General features: G+C 45.5%; 1 protein-coding gene across 1 annotated transcript; it reads left to right on the forward strand.

The window, feature by feature from the left end:
• Positions 1–214: 214 nt before the first annotated feature.
• LOC144485571 (uncharacterized) lies at positions 215–20,066 on the forward strand. The gene is given in 6 exon segments (XM_078203696.1): positions 215–414; positions 499–870; positions 8,885–9,497; positions 18,019–18,405; positions 18,571–18,965; positions 20,042–20,066. Coding segments are annotated over 6 exon segments (1,992 nt in total).
• The last annotated feature ends 286 nt before the right edge of the window (positions 20,067–20,352 follow it).

Here is a 20,352-nt window from a genome sequence, read left to right on the forward strand (position 1 = left end):
AGCTGAATATCATCAACCTCTGAATGTGGAAGGAGAAATGTTTGTCTGTTCTGTTTGTGGGAAAAGAATTTCAAACATCAGTGTGACTAGAAAAGCACCGAGACACACACACACCTGAGTGGGAGTGTTCCAGTGAACTGACTGCGGAAAGAGCTTTAACCAGTTACACAGCCTGAAAAAACATCACACCATTCACAGTGAGGAGAAACTGTACATGTGTTCTGTGTGTGGCCGAGGCTTCAACTGATCATCCAACCTGGAGAGACACAAGGACACTGGCACCATGGAGAAACCATGGAAATGTGGGGACTGTGGGAAGGGATTCAGTTGTCCTTCCCATCTGGAGGCTCATCGACGCAGTCACACCGGGGAACGGCCATTCACCTGCTCTGCGTGTGGGAAAGGATTCACTCGGTTATCCTGTCTTCAGACACACCATCTTGTTCATTCTGATAACAAACTTTTCACTTGCTCTGTCTGTGAGAACAGTTTTAAAAGGAAACCGGATTTGCTGACTCACCAACGCATTCACACCGGGCAGAGACCGTTCACCTGCTCTGCGTGTGGGAAGGGATTCACTCAGTCATCCAACCTGCAGACACACCAGCAAGTTCACACTGGAGAGAGACCGTTCACCTGCTCCGAGTGTGGGAAGGGATTCATTCACTCATCAATTCTGCTAAAACACCAGCGAGTTCACACGCGGGAGAGGCTGTTCACCTGCTCCGATTGTGGGAAGGGATTCATTCAGTCATCCCACCTACTGAGACACAAACCAGTTCACACAGGGGAGAGGCCATTCACCTGCTCCCAGTGTGGGAAGAGATTCACTAATTCATCCCACCTACTGAGACACCAGCGAGTTCACAAGTGACAGCAGGGATTGGATTCTGCTGTTATGCTGCTGTTACTCACATCCTGGACTGAACCATGTTGATTCTGACTTTTTCAGCTTTTTCTGGAACATAGGAGGCTGAGTGGTAATCTTTTTGAGGTCTATAAAATAATGAGGGGCATAGATCAGCGAGATAGTCAATATCTTTTCCCAAAGGTCGGGGAGTCTAAATCTAGAGGGCATAGGTTTAAGGTGAGAGGGGAGAGAAACAAATGTGTCCAGAGGGGCAATTTCTTCACACAGAGGGTGGTGAGTGGCTGGAACAAGCTGCCAGCGGTAGTAGTAGAGGCGGGTTCAATTCTGTCTTTTAAAAAGCATTTAGATAGTTACATGGGTAAGATGTGTATAGAGGGAAAAGGGCCAAATGTGGGCAATTGGGACTAGCTTAGGGGTTTAAAAAAAAGGTCAGCATGGGACAAGTTGGGCCGAAGGGCCTGTTTCCATGCTGTAAACCTCTATGACTATGTTAATAATCCCAAGAACTGAGCTGGAGTTTAAGATTCTGAAAACACATGAAATAAACCAGCTCAGTGTCAAACACCCGGTGTGTTGCATATTTGTTAAGAGACTAACTGAAATCCTGTTCTCGACTGTTCCATTTCTGGGTCTTCTCTCAGTTGAAGGAACATTTATATTTGTGTTGAGCCTTTCATGATATCAGGTTGTTCCAAAGTTTTCCTAGCCAATCAAATTCTTTTGAAGTTCAGACAATGTTGGAAATACAGCAGCTCATTTGCACAGCAAGATCCCATGGAAAATAATCCAGACAATGTATTTGAGTGATCTTGATTGAGGGATAAAGGTTGATCAAGACTCTTCCCCTGCTCTTTGAAATAGCATCAATGGATCTCTTATGCCTGACTGTTCAGTCTTACTTGGAACATAGGACCTCTGACAGTGCGGGGCTCCCTCAGTACTGCAGTGGAATGTCAGTCTGGAATTTCTGTTCACTTCTCTGGATTTGAAACCACAGCCTCCTGACTCAGATATGAGAAAGCAATCACTGAGCCAAGGTTAACACCTCATCATTACAGTGGATTATTTCAGTTTTCAAACCTCTGGTTACCCTCATGGACAAATCCCAGCTGCCCATTCCTTCAAGAGTGTCTCTCTTAGCCTGGATATCCTGAGGAGGTGTCGGTAACACAGCCATGTAGCTGTCCTCAGTGTTTAATGGCACAGTGTGGACACAAATCCACAGGAAATAGTCTCACAACACCAGGTTAAAGTCCAACAGGTTTATTTGGTAGCACTAGCTTTCCAAGCACCGCTCCTTCATCAGGTGAGTGCCCGATGAAGGAGCGGCACTCCGAAAGCTCGTGCTACCAAATAAACCCATTGGACTTTAACCTAGTGTTGTGAGACTACTTACTGTGCCTACCCCAGTCCAACACTGGCAACTCCACATCACAAATCCACAGGGACAGTGAGAGTCTGATTCAATGTTGTACAAATCTGTTCAATATTTCATCCTTGGCTCTGAGTCTTTGGGTGATGATTTAAATCTGATGTCCATTAGTTGCTGACTCATCGACTTGAGAAATAGTTTTTTCTCATTCACCTGATAAAATTTTGAACCCATCCCCAGATTTTCAATCAGTTCTCGTGAAAAGAACCCCAGTTTCTATAATCTTTCCTGATAACTAAAGCCTCTATTCCCTGTGATTGTCTCAGTGAATCTCTTCTGCACCCCTCATGATTTTGAATGTTTCTATCAAATCTCCTCTCAGTCTTTTCTCCAAGTGAAAGAGTCCCAAATTCTCCAATCTGTCTTCATCACTGAAGTTTCTCATCCCTGGAATCATTCTCCTAAATCTGATTTTCCAGCCTTTGTTTTCTATTTCCATGTGGAAAGAATTGCTACAAGAACTGGAAAAACTCAGCATGTCTGCCCGCATTTATCAAGAGAGAAAGCAGAGTTAAGGTTTCTGGTCCTTTGACTTTTCGTCACAGTTGAAGAATTACTGCCCGATTTCACTCTGAGCTCCAATCTTTCACACAATGTTCCCTTGTTCTTGATTCCCCCACCAGAGGAAATCATTTTTCCATATCTACCCAACTGAAAGGATAAACTGATTTTGGTCAGTTCCCTTTAATCTAGATCAGCACAAATTTCCCTTTTACATTCCAGGACCAGCAGCATTTCAGGAATGGTTTATAACAAGAAATTCACAATTTCCTATCCCATGAAGAAAAGGTTATGGTTATAACTTAATACTGGATTGGTGCTGAATCTGGACATGTAAAGCCAGGTTAAAGTTTAAAGTTGAGATCATTTTTTTAAAGGTGAGATCATGTACTAGCGGACTCAAGAACAGCTTCTTCCCTGCCACCATCAGACTTTTGAATGGACCTACCACAATAAGCAGATCTCTCTCTACACCCTATCTGTAAGTGCAACATTATATTCTGCAGCCTTTCCTTCTATGCTATGTACTCTATGAACGGTATTTATTGTCCGACCAGCATGCAAGAGATAACACTTTCACTGTATCCCAATAAATGTGACAATAATAAATCAAATTTTTTCCACTTAGTAAGGAAGTTAAAACTAGAGGACACAGCCTCAAAATAAAGGGGGGTCGGTTTAAGACAGAGTTGAGGAGGAACTTCTTCTCCCAGAGGGTGGTGAATCTCTGGAATTCTCTGCCCACTGAGGTGGTGGAGGCTACCTCGCTGAATATGTTTAAAGCGCGGATGGATGGATTCCTGATCGGTAAGGGAATTAAGGGTTATGGGGATCAGGCGGGTAAGTGGTACTGATCCACGTCAGATCAGCCATGATCTTATTGAATGGCGGGGCAGGCTCGAGGGGCTAGATGGCCTACTCCTGCTCCTATTTCTTATGTTCTTATGTTCTTATGTAAATCAAAACAGAGAATTGTTACAATGATTAACCCGGAAGAATTGAAGACACAGAGGATAAGATAAACTTTGAAAGATTGAATATTCGAAGGTAAAGTAAAAGTATTTTTTTTATTAGTCACAAGTGGGCTTACATTAACACTGCAATGAAATTACTGTTAAAATCCCCCAGTCACCACACTCCGGCACCTTTTCGGGTACACTGAGGGAGAATTTAGCATGGCCAATGCACCCTAACCAGCATGTCTTTTGGACAGTGGGAAGAAACCGGAGCACCTGGAGAAAACCCACACAGACACGGGGAGAACATGCAGACTCTGCATAGAAAGTAACCCAAGCCGGAAATTGAACCTGGGTCCCTGGTGCTGTGAGGCAGCAGTGCTAAGACCATAAGACCATAAGACATAGGAGCGGAAGTAAGGCCATTCGGCCCATCGAGTCCACTCCACCATTCAATCATGGTTGATTTCAACTCCATTTACCCGCTCTCTCCCCATAGCCCTTAATTCCTCGAGAAATCAAGAATTTATCAATTTCTGTCTTGAAGACGCTCAACGTCTCGGCCTCCACAGCCCTCTGTGGCAATGAATTCCACAGACCCACCACTCTCTGGCTGAAGAAATTTCTCCTCATCTCTGTTCTAAAGTGACTCCCTTTTATTCTAAGGCTGTGCCCCCGCGTCCTAGTCTCCCCTGTTAATGGAAACAACTTCCCTACGTCCATCCTATCTAAGCCGTTCATTATCTTGTAAGTTTCTATCAGATCTCCCCTCAACCTCCTAAACTCCAATGAATATAATCCCACGATCCTCAGACGTTCATCGTATGTCAGGCCTACCATTCCTGGGATCATCCGTGTGAATCTCCGCTGGACCCGCTCCAGTGCCAGTATGTCCTTCCTGAGGTGTGGGGCCCAAAATTGCTCACAGTACTCCAAATGGGGCCTAACCAGTGCTTTATAAAGCCTCAGAAGTACATCCCTGCTTTTGTATTCCAAGCCTCTTGAGATAAATGACAACATTACATTTGCTTTCCTAATTACGGACTCAACCTGCAAGTTTACCTTTAGAGAATCCTGGACTAGGACTCCCAAGTCCCTTTGCACTTTAGCATTATGAATTTTGTCACCGTTTAGAAAATAGTCCATGCCTCTATTCTTTTTTCCAAAGTGTACGACCTCGCACTTGCCCACGTTGAATTTCATCAGCCACTTCTTGGACCACTCTCCTAAACTGTCTAAATCTTTCTGCAGCCTCCCCACCTCCTCAATACTACCTGCCCCTCCACCTATCTTTGTATCATCGGCAAACTTGGCCAGAATGCTCCCAGTCCCGTCATCTAGATCGTTAATATATAAAGAGAACAGCTGTGGCCCCAACACTGAACCCTGCGGGACACCACTTGTCACCGGTTGCCATTCTGAGAAAGAACCTTTTATCCCAACTCTCTGCCTTCTGTCTGACAGCCAATCGTCAATCCATGTTAGTACCTTGCCTCGAATACCATGGGCCCTTATTTTACTCAGCAGTCTCCCGTGAGGCACCTTGTCAAAGGCCTTTTGGAAGTCAAGATAGATAACATCCATTGGCTCTCCTTGGTCTAACCTATTTGTTATCTCTTCAAAGAACTCTAACAGGTTTGTCAGGCACGACCTCCCCTTACTAAATCCATGCTGACTTGTCTTAATCCGACCCTGCACTTCCAAGAATTTAGAAATCTCATCCTTAACGATGGATTCTAGAATTTCTAGAATTCTAGATTCTAGAATCTAACCACCGTGCCCACGCCCCTGGTGGAGGGATGTGGGGAAGAAGGACTGATGATATGAAAATAGTAAGAAGTCTCACAACACCAGGTTAGAGTCCAACAGGTTTATCTGGAACCATGAGCTTTCGGAGCGCTGCTCCTTCATCAGGCGATATGAAAATACAAGCTGGACTGCAGTGAATGAACCTGAGTGAAGTGGTTCTGATCATGTTGAGGGTTTGTTGGGATGGTCACTCTCCTTTGTTCAGACACAACATGTCCCAACATCCAACTGCAAGACTTCTTTTCTGCACTGCCAGCGCAAGCGCAGTTTTCCCTTAGGTGACGTCATTGGAACAGCCTGTCAACGTGTTCGCGCACGTGCAGATTCTGAGCTAATCGCGCAGTCGCAACCATGCGGTGACGCCATCACACGCACACCATTGTGGTGTCATCACGCCCACTTCCGGGGTTCCCACAGTGGCGGGAGTTTTGAAATCTCTCTCTCTGGTTTCTGATCTTTCCAGCTGCAGCTCCCAGAAGCAGATTTATCTTTAAAACAGCGGCATTGTTTCAGAGGCGAGTGCTTGTGACCATTCCTCTGAAACTGAGAGTTTTTAGTGGTGTGTTCTGTTATCTGAGAGAGGTTCCACGTGTGGCTGGTCTGACTTCTTTACTGTGGATCATAGAATCATAGAAACCCTACAGTGCAGAAGGAGGCCATTCGGCCCATCGAGTCTGCACCGACCACAATCCCACTCAGGCCCTACCCCCACATATTTTACCCGATAATCCCTCTAACCTCCGCATCCCAGGACTCTAAGGGGCAATTTTTAACCTGGCCAATCAACCTAACCCGCACATCTTTGGATCTGAATCCATGTCCATCCATTGCTCAGTTTTACCTCTGCCCTCCCTGATCACCTTTCTGTCATTGTCTAACTTCCCTCTGTCTCTAATGCTGGGTATGTTTTAACTGTGTTTAATATTTTACTGTTAGATTGTCTAAATGAAGTTTCAACTGTTGTCCCTCCCCCGACTATGTATTGATGGTGATATTTGAATGCAGTCAAAAAATCTGGAATTTAAAGTCTACTGATGACCATGAAACCATTGTCGATTGTTGTAAAAAACCTATCTGGTTCACTAATGTCCTTTCGGGAAGAAGATCTGCTGTCCTTACCTGGCCTGGCCTACATGTGACTCCAGATTTTCAGCAATGTGGTTGACTCTTATCTGTCTTCTGAAATGGCTGAGCAAGCCACTCAGTCCAAGGGCAATTAGGGATGGGCAATAAATGCTGGCTCGTCCTTCTGTGAATGACTTTTTAAAAAAATTACTAGCTTTATCTTCCCACAGCATAGAATCATAGAATACCTACAGTGCAGAAGGAGGCCATTCAGCCCATCAAGTTTGCACCAACAATAATCCCACCTAGGCCCTATCCCCATAACCTCACATATTTACCCTGCTAACCCCTCTGACAGTAATGGGCAATTTAGTTTGACCAATCCATCTTACCTGCACATTTTTGGAGTGTGGGAGGAAACCGGAGCACCCGGAGGAAACCCATGCCAGCACAGGGAGAATGTGCAAACAGCACACTGACAGTCACCCAAGGCTGGAATTCAACCCGGATCCCTGGTGCTGTGAGGCAGCAGTGCTAACCACTGTGCCACCGTGCATCCTTCAGCATCAGGACGTTTTGTTTTTCCTGTAGTCAATTTCTCTTCCACTTCTGAGCTTATTGACCATCAAATCCTGCACCATTTTTATTCTCCAAATTTCATTCTGCAGTACCGTCCTGAATTGTTCATTCTGTCTCTTTCTCTCGCCACAGGCAGTACCCGGCCTGCTGAGTTAACAATTAACAATCAGCCATGGTCGGAAATATTTGGGCAGATATCTAAAAGCTTGGTCAAAGAGGTAGATTTTAAAGAGGAAAGGGAGGTGGACAGCTGTAGAGAGCGAGGAGGCTAGAATTAGAGGAGTGGCGATTTGTCAGCATTGTGCATCTGGAGGAGATTATAGAGATCATGAGAGTCAAGGCCATGGAGAGATTTGAAAAAGCATTTCAACAATTAAGGTGGTGTCTTAACCAGAAGCTTGTGAGGGTAAGATGAGGGTTTCAGTGGACAATGAGATGAGGCAAAGGTGAAGTTTGATGATACTCTGACCAAAATAGGATTCTAATGATGACATGGAAATGTGGTCAGAAACTCATCTTGGGGTCCAATATGAGGGAAGGTGGTGGTGTTATTATTCATTCATGGGACGTGGTCATTGCTGGCTGACCAGCATTTATTGCCCATCCCTAATTGCCTGAGGGCAGTTGAGAGTCAAGCACATAGCTGTAGCTCTGGAGTCATGTGTAAGCCAGACGGAGTAAGGATGGCAGATTTCCAAATAGGTTTTTACAACAATGGTTACATGGTCATCGGTAGATTCTTAATTCCAGCTAATTTTTTTGTTTATTGAATTCAAATTCCACCACTTTCCGTGGTGGGATTCGAACCCGGGCCTCCAGAACGTTGGCTGAGTTTCTGGATTAATAGTCTAGTGACAGTACCACTTGGCCATCAACTCCCCGTAATGGTATTGTCGCTGGACTAGGAGCCCAGAGACTCAGGCCAAGATCTGGGGGCCATTTGAATTCAATAAAAATAAAATTTAAAAAGGCTAATGACAATTGTCGTAGCAACCCATCTTCGTTCATTAATATCCTTTAGGAAAGGAAATCTGCCATCCTTATTTGGCAATATGGTTAGGGATGGACAATAAACATTGGCAATGCTCACATCCCATTAATTAAAAAAAACACACAATGATACAGATTGGTTCTGCCACAGTTGTCAGGAAGAGTCAGCAGCCAGGAATTGGACAATGTCTTCAGATTTCCCAGTTTATTATTGGAGGACTGGTGTCAGACAAATTAAACATCAGGCTGATGTGCAGGGCAACTTGGAGGTGATGTTCACATATAGCTGCTTCCCCTAGTCATTCTAGACTGTGGAGATTGAGGGTTTGGGAGATTCTGTCACTGTTCCTGTCAAGTTGTACACATATAAAAAATCTCTACTTCGCTCTGCCTCTCTCACCTCTTTCTCTCTCATCCCATTGCTGTGGCAAGTTTCCTGCCCTCATGTTGATTCCATAAATCAGCAGATCCATTCCGTTCAATTTTACAAACTGCCTTTGTGATCCTGTGGGTTTTCTCATTCTCTCTTTTTTTCTGTTTTAAATCTCTCAGAATATTTGAAGAGAAGGATTTGCAGTCGGGACATTCAAACCCACAGCAGAATCTGACAGAATTACCCAATTTATCGTAACCCGACTATCATTTTACTTTGAACATGGATGAAAAAAGCAGCGTTCACAGTGGAGAGAAACCGTTTATGTGTGCTGTGTGTGGACAAGGCTACAGTCGATCATCTGGCCTGTCGAAACACAAACGCAGTCACACTGGAAAGAAGTTGTGTAAATGTGGGGACTGTGGGAAGGAATTTAATTTCCCATCTGATCTGGAAATGCATAGACGCTGTCACACCAGGGAAAAGCTGTTTAACTGCTCCGAGTGTGGGAAGGGATTTAATCGCAATGCGCATCTGCAGCAACACCAGCGCGTTCACACGAGGGAGAGACCATTCACTTGCTCAGTGTGTGAGAAGGGATTTACTAGTTCATCTATCCTGCTGAGACACAAGCAGGTTCATACGGACGAAAGACCTTTCAAATGCGCAGAATGCGGGAAATGCTTTAAAAGTTCGAGGGAACTGATGAGCCATCAACTCATTCACTCTGATGAAAGACCGTTCAGGTGCTCTCACTGTGAGGCTGGGTTCAAGCATTCGTATCAACCCTCTCTCCACCAGCGCACTCACACTGGGGAGAAGCCGTACACCTGCTCCCAGTGTGGGAAGAAATTCACTCAGCCATCCCATCTTCGGTTACACGAACGAGTTCACTCTGGGGAGAAACCATTCACTTGCACTGTCTGTAAGAAGAAATTTGCTCATTCATCCCATATGTTGAAACACCAGCGAGGTCACAAGTAATTGCAATGATTGGATATTGTTAATCACGTCCGGGATTGAACTGTGTTCATTTGGGGTCTGTTTTTGCTGATGTTACTAACCTCCAGTCCAGTTATACAAGTGCTAATATCCTGGCTAAAAGTCAAATAAACTGGCTTTGTGTTAAACAATGTGAGTTGCCTGAATATCTGACACAAGTTAATTCCTTCTGAAGGATTCTCCGTCTTTCTATCTGCTCCATCCTCACCTCCAAGTGAGAGGAACTCATGGATCTTCTTTGATTGGAAGATCTCAATCTTAGTGACAGTTGCCTCTGCCGTGTCCATCCCATGCACTAGCCCACCGAGCTAAAATACCCCTTATCTGAGTCCTGCATCTGTATCTTTCTCTAGATTCTCCCACCTCCCCTCATGACCTCTGCCCTCAAGACCCACTTCCTGCACCTTCTATCCTATTCTCGCTGAACTGCTGACTACACAACATCCCCACGTGAGCTTACATTGTTAGTGGTTCGCTTCTTTCTTCGGGTATTGTCCCTCTTTCCTTTAAATCTGTTGTCATCTCCCCCCACTCCCCCCAAAATAACAAACACATCACTCCTGCATCAGTCCCTGGTTAAGCAGCACCTTGTTTTAAAATTTCTATCCTTATTTTCAATCACTGTATGGCCTCGCCCTTCCCTATCTTTGTGATCTTCTCCAGCCCCACAACTCTCATATATCAGATCATTTCCAATTCTGGCCTCTTGTAGTGACCATATTTCATTTGCTCCACCGATGGTGGTGGTGCTTTCAGCGTCATCACCTGTAAGCTCTGGAAATCCCTCCATAAGCCTCTCTACCTCTTTCTCCTTCTTTACGATGCTTCTTAAATAGTCACTTTGTAAGTGCAGAGGATTGCTGTAAAATGAGCCATGCTGCAGAAGCTTTTTCACTTAACATGACAGATACAAGAATAGCAAATTTCAAAGGGAACAACAATTTATTCTGTGTGTAAAGAGGTTGCTGATGGGTTGGGAAGTTGACTTTGGCTGAGTCATTGCAATGTGGAATGCTCCAGAGAACGGTTTGTTCCTCCGTGCTTTTGTTTAATTGGAAAATTGAAAGGAGGGAGATGGCAAGTAGCTCACACCAATTGCTGGGAATTGTAGAAAGAATGAACCGCACATGAAGCTCGTTCTCAGAAAATAACTGGATGGAACAGCACAAAGTGGACTGAAGAACTTCCACTGGTTCTCATGAGTATCTGGAGTAGGTCCCTATTAGCCCCATCGAACCACAGGAGTGTCATATTGGAGACCAAGTGAGGGTAAGAAATTGTGCAAAGGGAGATGTGTTTGGACCCCTGTATAAGGGACCATACACGACAATGGATAAGGTCAGTTGTATTGAATATGCAAACGGGCGGCACGGTGGGGCACAGTGGTTAGCATTGCTGCCTCACAGCGCCAGGGACCCGGGTTCAATTCCTGGCTTGGGTACTATCTATGTGGAGTTTGCACGTTCACCCCGTGTCTGCATGGCTTTCCTGCGGATGCTCCAGTTTCCTCCCACAGTCCGAAAGACGTACTGGTTAGATGAATTGGCCATGCTAAATTCTCCCCCAGTGTACCTGAACAGGCACGGAGTGTGGCAACGAGGGGATTTTCACAGCAACTTCATTGCAGTGTTAATATAAGCCTATTTGTGGCACAAATAAAATAATAAACGTTTTGGCTAAAAAGTCAAATGGTTTTCTCATAACTTGGTGAAACTCAGAGTCCCAGATAATGGAAGAAGCTGAGAAGGATCAGGACTGTTACGTACACGGTGAAGAATATGCTGCGGACCTGGGACAATGATGAAAAAGAAGTGAAAAGTGCACCTGTACCATGGCTATTGTATCAGGAGGATGTTAAGATGGAAGCTCAATCCCCCTCAGCATCTTCATCTGGATGTTATCCAAAACCACATTAGGAAGGGGAATAATATCCAAAATGTCAGACAGTAACGGGGTATAATGAATGATGCTTCAACAGCTTTTAACACCAGGGTTGTTAATACCATTAACTTAGCCACTCTTAAGGTCGGAACTTAACCATACATTTACAACATATGGTCAGGCCCTAAAGTCTCATGTACAAATGATCAATCAAATTATTAAAGAAAGTAAAATTGTATTAAGTGAATCTACTGAATGTATAATGTATGGATCTTGGTTGGTGGAACAAGCCAGAGAGATGATATAGTATATTGCTAAAGGAAGATGCACTGCAGCAATTCACCAAGGCTCCTTAGGCAGCACCTTCCAAAGCCACGACCACTTCCATCTAAAAGGACAAGGACAGAAGATAAAAGCAAAATACTGTCGATGCAGGAATGTGAAACAAAAACAGAATATGGTGGAAAATCTCAGCAGGTCGGACAGCATCTGGGGGGAGAGAATAGACCCAATGCTTTGAGTCCAGATGACCCTTCATCAGAAGGGCAGAAAATACATGGGAATACCACAACCTGCAAGTTCCCCTCCAAGCCATTCACCATCCTGAATTGGAAATGTATCACCGTTCCTTCACAGTCACCGGGTCATAATCCTGGAATCCCCTCCCTAACGGCATTGTGGGTGAACCCACAGCACATGGGCTGCAGGGTTTCAAGAAGGCAGCTCACCACCACCTTCTCAAGGGCAGCTGAGGATGGGCGATAAATGCTGGCCAGCCAGCGCTGCCCATGTCCATGAATCAATTAAGAAAATGGTTCCCTTGTAGTTAACAGACCAACACCTAAAGGCTATGCCCACTTATCCATTTAATATGACTATGTGTCAGGTTAGAGAGCTGGTACAGGTGCAGGCAGTGAGACATCAGTGTGAATGGTTCAATAGGAGGAATACTACTCCATTCAATCCAGAGACAGTTTCTGATTTTGCTCACTTCTTTGTCATTCTTGTTGAGCCAGTGTGACGGCCTGAGCAATTCAAACCCGATGAGCTGAGTGGGTGTTCACTGCATCACAGATCTGATCTTGTCCCAAAGCCTTTCCACACTGTCTTCGCTGGAGTCTGTGAGAGTGAGGTGGGAAGAAAGCTACACCTGCAATTGGTCTGAATCATAGAATTCCTACAGTGCAGAAGGAGGCCATTTGACCCATCGAGTGTGTACCAACCACAATCCCACCCAGGCCCTATTCCCGTAACCCCACATATTTACCCTACTAATCCCCCTGACACTAAAGGGCAATTTAGCATAGCCAATCAACCTAACCCACACATCTTTGGACTGTGGGAGGAAACCGGGGCACCTGGAGGAAACCCACGCAGACCCGGGGAGAATGTGCAAACTCCACACAGACAGTGACCCGAGGCCAGAATTGGACCTGGGACCCCTGTGTGTGGAGTTTGCACATTCTCCTCGTGTCTGCGTGGGTTTCCTCCAGGTGCTCCGGTTTCCTCCCACAGTCCAAAAATGTGCGGGTTAGGTTGATTGGCCATGCTAAAATGGCCCCTTAGTTTCCTGAGATGCGTAGGTTAGAGGGATTAGCGGGTAAATATGTAGGGATAAGGGGGTGGGGTGGGGTGGGATTGTGGTTGGCGCAGACTCGATGGGCCAAATGGCCTCTTTCTGTACTGTAGTGTTTCTATGATTTCCCTGGTGCTGCGAGGCAGTGGTGCTGAACACTGTGCCACTGTGCTGCCCGTTCTCTTGCCCCTCTATCCTGGAGAATGTGAATGTGAAATCTTCTCCTGAGTAGCACAGGAGTGAAGGGGACTTTAAAGAAAACACTTCAAAACATTCTGAAGCTCTGTTTGAAATGCAGCGACCTTACCAGCGACACATATATCCAATATTGAAATAAGAAACAGGGTTTTGAACTTTGTGTGTGTAAATCCTTCCCTTCTAACCCAGATAAAATTAATTTACACAATCCATCCCTGTCAATCCAGGATAGGAATTCACAACATTCTCTCCTGTTGACAGGGAGCACCGTGCACACGCACTGCTCTGCATTAAACAATGAAAGATGTGTTGGGTTTGCATGAACAGAACATCCTGCAGATGCTTCAAATCTGAAATAAAAATAGTCAAAGCCCCAAATAGTGAACAGGCCCAGCAGCTTCTGTGGAGACAGAAACAGAGTGAAACATACAGTCAAACACCCACATGAATCCGGAGCAGCAGTGGCCCCTCTACTCCAGCATTTGATAAGATCCCGGCTGATCTGATTGTGACCACAACCCCACTTTCCTGTCTACCCCCAACACCCGCCCCCCCAAAAAAAACCCTTAGACTCTCTTGTCAATCAAGAATCCATCCATCCTTTCCTTACCTTTTCTCCCCCTTTTATTTCCCTTTCCCCTTTTCCCATTTTACCTCTCTCCCACCCATTCCCTCTCCCCCTCCCCCCACATCTTCATCTGTCACAGTTGATTTTAGTTTCCCTGCCATTGGCCATTCACACCCTTTATTCTCTCGATGGACAGCCATTAGCAGCTCTTTACCCGAGTTTCTGTATCTGTGACTCATTTTTCATTCCCTCACCCTGCAGCATAAATATCTCCCACTTTCTATGCCTTTTAGCTTTGACAAAGGGTCGTCTGGACTCGAAACGTCCACTCTTTTCTCTCGTTACAGATGCTGCCAGACCTGCTGAGATTTTCCAGCATTTTCTCTTTTGGTTTCAGATTCCAGCATCCACAGTAATTTGCTTTTATCCATTTAATCAGTCTTAAAAACATTCAATGACTCTGTCTTCACTGCTCTCTGGGGAAGAGAAACCAAAGACCCTCTGAGAGAAAAAAACATTTCAATCTCTCTGTCTCAAACATCTCAAGTCTAGTTCGCTCTCCAGTGCCACACAGAGAAAGCCAGGCCTGTGAAGGAGGGAGAGAGGGAGATGGAGAAGAACAAAATGAAAGGTCTGCAAACTGACAAAATGATTCACGGCTCAATACCAAAGCGAGTGGTAATGGGACAAGTAAAGTCACAAAAGATGTTCTGGATGAGGTGTGAATAGCAGCAGTCTGAATACGAAGTAAATAAGACAAAAGGTGAAGAAAGCAACAACGAAACACAGAACGCAAAGGGGGCAGAGATTGTGGTGTAAAATTGTTGAACTCAGTTTTGTTCCGAAGGTTGTAAGATGACTCTTTCAGTTGCGGGAAATATATTTCCCAGTTCGATGACAGGTCACATTCAGTCTGTTTCTCTCTCCACAGAGGTTTCCTGACTTGTTGAGTGTTTCCAGCCAAAAGAGAAAATGCTGGAAAATCTCAGCAGGTCTGGCAGCATCGGTAAATAGAGAAAAGAGCTGCCGTTTCGAGTCCAGGTGACTCTCTTGACAAAAGCAGTAATTTGCTTTCATTCATGAGTATTTCCAGCGTTTTCTGTTTTATGTCACAGAGAATGTGTAAGAATTGTCACACCCGGAACAGATGTCTCTTCCTCGGGACACTCCAGCTCGGGTCAGGGTGGGGGGAATAATGTTCACTGTTTTATATTTGTGTCTGGCGCGAATAATACCTTAGATTAAATGGAGAAGTTTTTTAAACTGAGGAAAGTGACTGCATTTGGGCGCTGACTTTAAACAACATTAACAAGCCCGGGCTGCTGGAGAAACATTTAGGGATTTGTGAGCAGTCAGTTCCGGCTGGTTTGAAGTGAAATCCTGTCGGTGCTGCGGCAAATCTGAACTCAAACCAGATAAACTGGAACCGCTGGGTTAGAGATTCCGGGTGTTGGGATGTGGAGGCTGGGGGAGGGGGAGATGGCGGTAAAACTCTGAGCCTGACTTTAGACAGGGTGAGCGGGGTAAAGGGGAGGAATGACAGGGTTAATGTGGGAGTCAGGGACAATAGCAGAAGGCGGGAATCTCTGGAAAGGAGCAATGGGGGTAAAGGCCGTCAAAGAATGCTTGTTTAAATGAAGATAAAAGCAAAAATACTGCGGATGCTGGAATGTGAAACAGAAACAGAAAATGCTGGAAATCTCAACAGGTCTCACAGCATCTGTGGAGAGAGAATAGAGTTAATGTTTCGAGTCTGGATGATCACAGATGCTGTCAGACCCGCTGAGGTTTTCCAGCACTTTCTGTTTGTGTTTAACTGAAGGTTCATCAGGGAAAGAAACAGCGAGTTCACATACACTGAACCCAGGGGGAGGGGGTGACCCAGGATAAGGGACAGGCGCAGCTCAGTGAGGCTCTGCAATGTACCTCAACACATCCACATTGAGAGCACCAAGGGGGAGGGGAAGGAGAAACTATTTGGGACACAGCAGGAGGTCACCCCTCCCCCCACTCTGTGGTTCCACAGACCCTCCCACACCTGGGCAGGGTTGGCTCAAGGTGCAGGAAGCTGCAAGCTGAGAGGCTGAGCTGTGAACTGGGCCGGGTTGGGGGTATGAGTGACAGTCCTGGGGCTATTTCAGGACAAGAACTGCCACAGATTCCCTCTTTTTTCCTGGGACGTTTCAGTGGAGCTGTGTTGGTGAGTGTTTGTAATCTCTGTCTCACTGTCTCGGTAATGGGGGTGGGTTGTAGATTGCTGTGAGTGTTAGACTAAATAACCTCTCCTCATGCTGCCAGTTCCAGTCTGCAGACTCCATTTCTCAGTCCAGTCTGCTGCTCTGTCTCTGTCTCTCTGTACTTTGCTGCAGTGCTCCACATTCTGAGCAGCATCCAGCCCATTGTTATCTCCTGAAAGTGGCAGCAGACTGCCTTCACTGTGACATAGTGATTAGCACTGCTGCCTCATAGCGCCAGGGTTCGATTCCAGCCCTGGATAGTTGACTGTGTGGAGTTTGCACAGTAAGAAGTCTCACAACACCAGGTTGAAGTCCAATAAGTTTATTTGGAATCAAAGCAAATTACTGCGGACGCTGGAATCTGAAATCAAAAGAGAAAAAGCTGGAAATTTTCAGCAGGTCTGGTACATCTGTAAGGAGAGAAAAGGGCTGACGTTTCGAGTCCAGATGACCCTTTTTCAAAGCTACTCCATCAGCACTCAGAAAGCTCGTGGTTCCAAATAAACCTGTTGGGCTTTAACCTGGTATTGTGAGACTTCTTCCTGCGCCAACCCGAGTCCAACACCGGCATCTCCACCTCATGTATGGAGTTTGCACAATCTCCCTCTGGATGCCCTGGTTTACTCGCACAGCCCAAGGATGTTAGCTGGATTGACCATGTTAAACCTGTCCCTGAGTGTCCCAAGGTGTGGAGGGTCTGATTTGATTTATTATTGTCGCACATTCTGGGATACAGTGAAATTTAATATTTCTTCCGTGCTATACAGAAAGAAAACATAACTTGATAAAGTGCACAGAGGGAAAGGAAAAGAGTCGGGTGCAGAACATAATGTTGCAGTTGCAGAGTGTGTGAAGAGAAAGGTCAGTAGGGGGATTAGCAGGGCAAATGCGTGGGGTTACCGAGATAGAGTGTGTGCCTGGGAAAGATACTCTGTCAGAGAGTCAGTAGAGACTCGATGGGTCAAATGGCCTCTTTCTGCACTGTAAGGATTCTATGATTAGTGAATTACGGTGAACAACTTTTGAATAGAGGGGTTTCTGAGGCGCAAAGCATTGTGGGAATTGTGACCGCCATTAGTCAGTGACTGACTCTAAATGTTTAATTGCAGACTGAGGGCAGGTTAGCAACCTGAACCCTCAATTCTGTTTGTGACTCTCACAGGCTGCCTGGCCTGATGAATATCTCCAAGATTTATTTTCTTTATCCCAGATACAGTCTCTACAGAGTTTTGAAACATAGAAACCCTACAGTGCAGAAGGAGGCCATTCGGCCCATCGAGTCTGCACCGACCACAATCCCACCCAGGCCCTACCCCCCCATTTTATCCCGCTAATCCCTCTCACCGACGCATCTCAGGACTCTAAGGGGCAATTTTTAACCTGGCCAATCAACCTAACCTGCACATCTTTGGACTGTGGGAGGAAACTGGAGCACCCGGAGGAAACCCACGCAGACACGAGGAGAATGTGCAAACTCCACACAGACAGTGACCCGAGCCAGGAATCGAACCCGGGACCCTGGAGCTGTGAAGCAGCAGTGCTAACCACTGTGCTACCTTATTGTTTTAGAGGTTCGAGTTTAGAAGCAGTTAGGAGTCGGTTTGAATCAGGCTGCATGTTGGATGCAGAACTCGGTTCCTGCCTCCTGTGTGGGGTTTTTTTATTGTTGCTTTTTTCTGAGTTCTATTCTCTCTGGGTTCTCTCTCAATCCCCTTTTTTCTGTTTTAAATCAGTTTCACAGGGACTAGAAGCGGACGATTTGCAGTCTGGAAACTGAAAATAAATAGGTCAGGATCTGCCAGAGTTGCTCAATGTATTGTAACTGATTATCAGTGGATTTTGAACATGGAAAGAAAAAGCACCATTCACAGTGGAGAGACACTGTACACGTGTTCTGTGTGCGGACGAGGCTTCAGCCGATCATCTGGTCTGGCAAAACACAAATGCAGCCACTCCATGGAAAAACTGCAGAAATGTGAGGACTGTGGGAAGGAATTTAATTACCCATCCCAGCTGGAAACTCATCAGCGCAGTCACACTGGGGAGAGACCATTCACCTGCTCTGAGTGTGGGAAGGGATTCACTCTGTCATCCCACCTACTTACTCATCAGCGGGTTCACACTGATGAGAGACCTTTTAAATGCTCAGACTGTGGGAAGTGTTTCAAAAGTGCTGGTGAACTGATGTCCCATCAACGTGTTCACACTGATGAGAGACCATTCAGGTGCCCTTACTGTGGGACTGGGTTCAGGCATTCACATCACCTCACTGTACACCAGCGCACCCACACTGGGGAGAGGCCATTCACCTGCTCTGAGTGTGGAAAAGGATTCACTCGGTCATCCCGCCTGCTGACACACCAGCGAGTTCACACTGGGGAGAGACCTTTTAAATGTTGTGACTGTGAGAAGTTCTACAAAAGTGCTGGTGAACTGATTTCCCATCAACGTGTTCACACCGAAAAGAAACCATTCAGGTGCTCTCACTGTGAGGCTGGGTTCAGGCGATCATATGACCTCGTTCTACATAAGCGCATCCACACTGGGGAAAGGCCATTCACCTGCTCCGAGTGTGGAAAGGGATTCACTCGGTCATCCCGCCTGCTGCAACACCAGCGAGTTCACACTGGGGAAAGGCCATTCACCTGCTCCGAGTGTGGAAAAGGATTCACTAAGTCATCCACCCTGCTGACACACCAGCGCACTCACACTGGGGAGAGACCTTTTAAATGCTCTGACTGTGCGAATTGCTATAAAAGTTCTGGTGAACTGATGTCCCATCAACGTGTTCACACTGATGAGAGACCGTTCCGGTGCTCTCACTGTGAGGCTGGGTTCAGGCGATCATCTGACCTCACTGTTCACCAGCGCACCCACACTGGGGAAAGGCCATTCACCTGCTCCGAGTGTGGGAAGGGATTCATTCAGTCTTCCAGCCTGCTGAGACACCAGCGCACTCACACCGGGGAGAGACCATTCATCTGCTCCGAGTGTGGGAAGGGATTCACTCAATCATTCCATCTGCTTAAACACCAAAGAATTCACCAGTAACCACAATAATTGGAATCTACTGTCAATACTATCCAGGACTCTAATATGTTAATTGGGTTTGTTTTTGTTGATGTTAATGAATTCCAGTCAGTTATGTGGTTTAATATTCTGAAAGTCAAATAAATTAGCTATGTGTTCAGTACTGTGAATCTTTTTAACATCATCAGCACAACTGAATTCCTTCTGAGTTGCTCTCCTTTTGTCCCTCTTCCAGCTTCACTTCCCCACAAGTGCTCATTGGGAATAAAACTCACGATCTTCTTTGTCACTAAGTTTGAGACAATCCAATCAGCTGTCTCTACTGCTTCCCTCCCTTCCCCTAACCCACTGGACCAATGTTCCCCTTTGTCTGAGCTCTGAACTCTCATCTTTCTGCAGTTTCTCTCCCGCCTCCCCTCATGTCCTCTTAGAGCTCATCTTGTCCATGAGACCCATCTCCTGATCCCTCAATCCTATTCCCACTGTACTACTGACAGCACAACTTCTCCATATCAGCTGATATTGTCAATAGCTCCCTCTCCTCCAAATCCAATATCGTCACCCACTTCTCTATAAAATATCCTTGACACATGCCCTTGTAAACTACCATCCCATCTCCCTTTCCTCTCTAAAGTCCTTGAATGTTTACCTTCCACATATTGCGAATTGTTTTCCCTTTCTCACAGTGTATGGAAAAGTTTATTTTGCTTGTTCAGAATCTGTGGAATCTTGTGCCTTTATTCACTTAAGTGTCTTAAATATCCACCTTTATCACTTTTGTACAAACTCACCCAAATCTGAAAGCAGTTTAGTGGGAATTGGGTGAACAGAACAGAAGGTGGGTTTCCTGGACAAGATGAGCTGCCAAGAGGAGATGGAATGTTGCAATCCCAGCTGATGTTACTATTGGACAGGAGGGTCCAAGAATAAAACCCTGGCTCAAGTGACCATAACTTTTATCATTTTGTTTCAGAAATGTGGATGAACAGAGTCACTGAATGGCCAATTTACTTTTAACAAAAATATTTATTAAACTTGAAAAGGTTGACAAAAACACAAGACTCCTTCATTCCACCCTCCTGCTGCAGTGAACACACAGACACAGTGAGCGAGCTCCCTCTTGTGCTGTGAGGTCTCTATCTGGGAGATCACTGATTTCTCAGACGATGAAAGGATCTTATTGGAGAATTGTGCTGCTGTATTTTTCTTGTTGCTATTATTTTTTATTGTAATATACTTTAATGCAGATGAACCAATTCACAGACTCAATAACAATCTCAGAAA

The sequence above is a fragment of the Mustelus asterias genome, unplaced genomic scaffold (assembly GCF_964213995.1).
Source record: "Mustelus asterias unplaced genomic scaffold, sMusAst1.hap1.1 HAP1_SCAFFOLD_199, whole genome shotgun sequence".
In the NCBI taxonomy this organism is placed as follows: domain Eukaryota; kingdom Metazoa; phylum Chordata; class Chondrichthyes; order Carcharhiniformes; family Triakidae; genus Mustelus; species Mustelus asterias.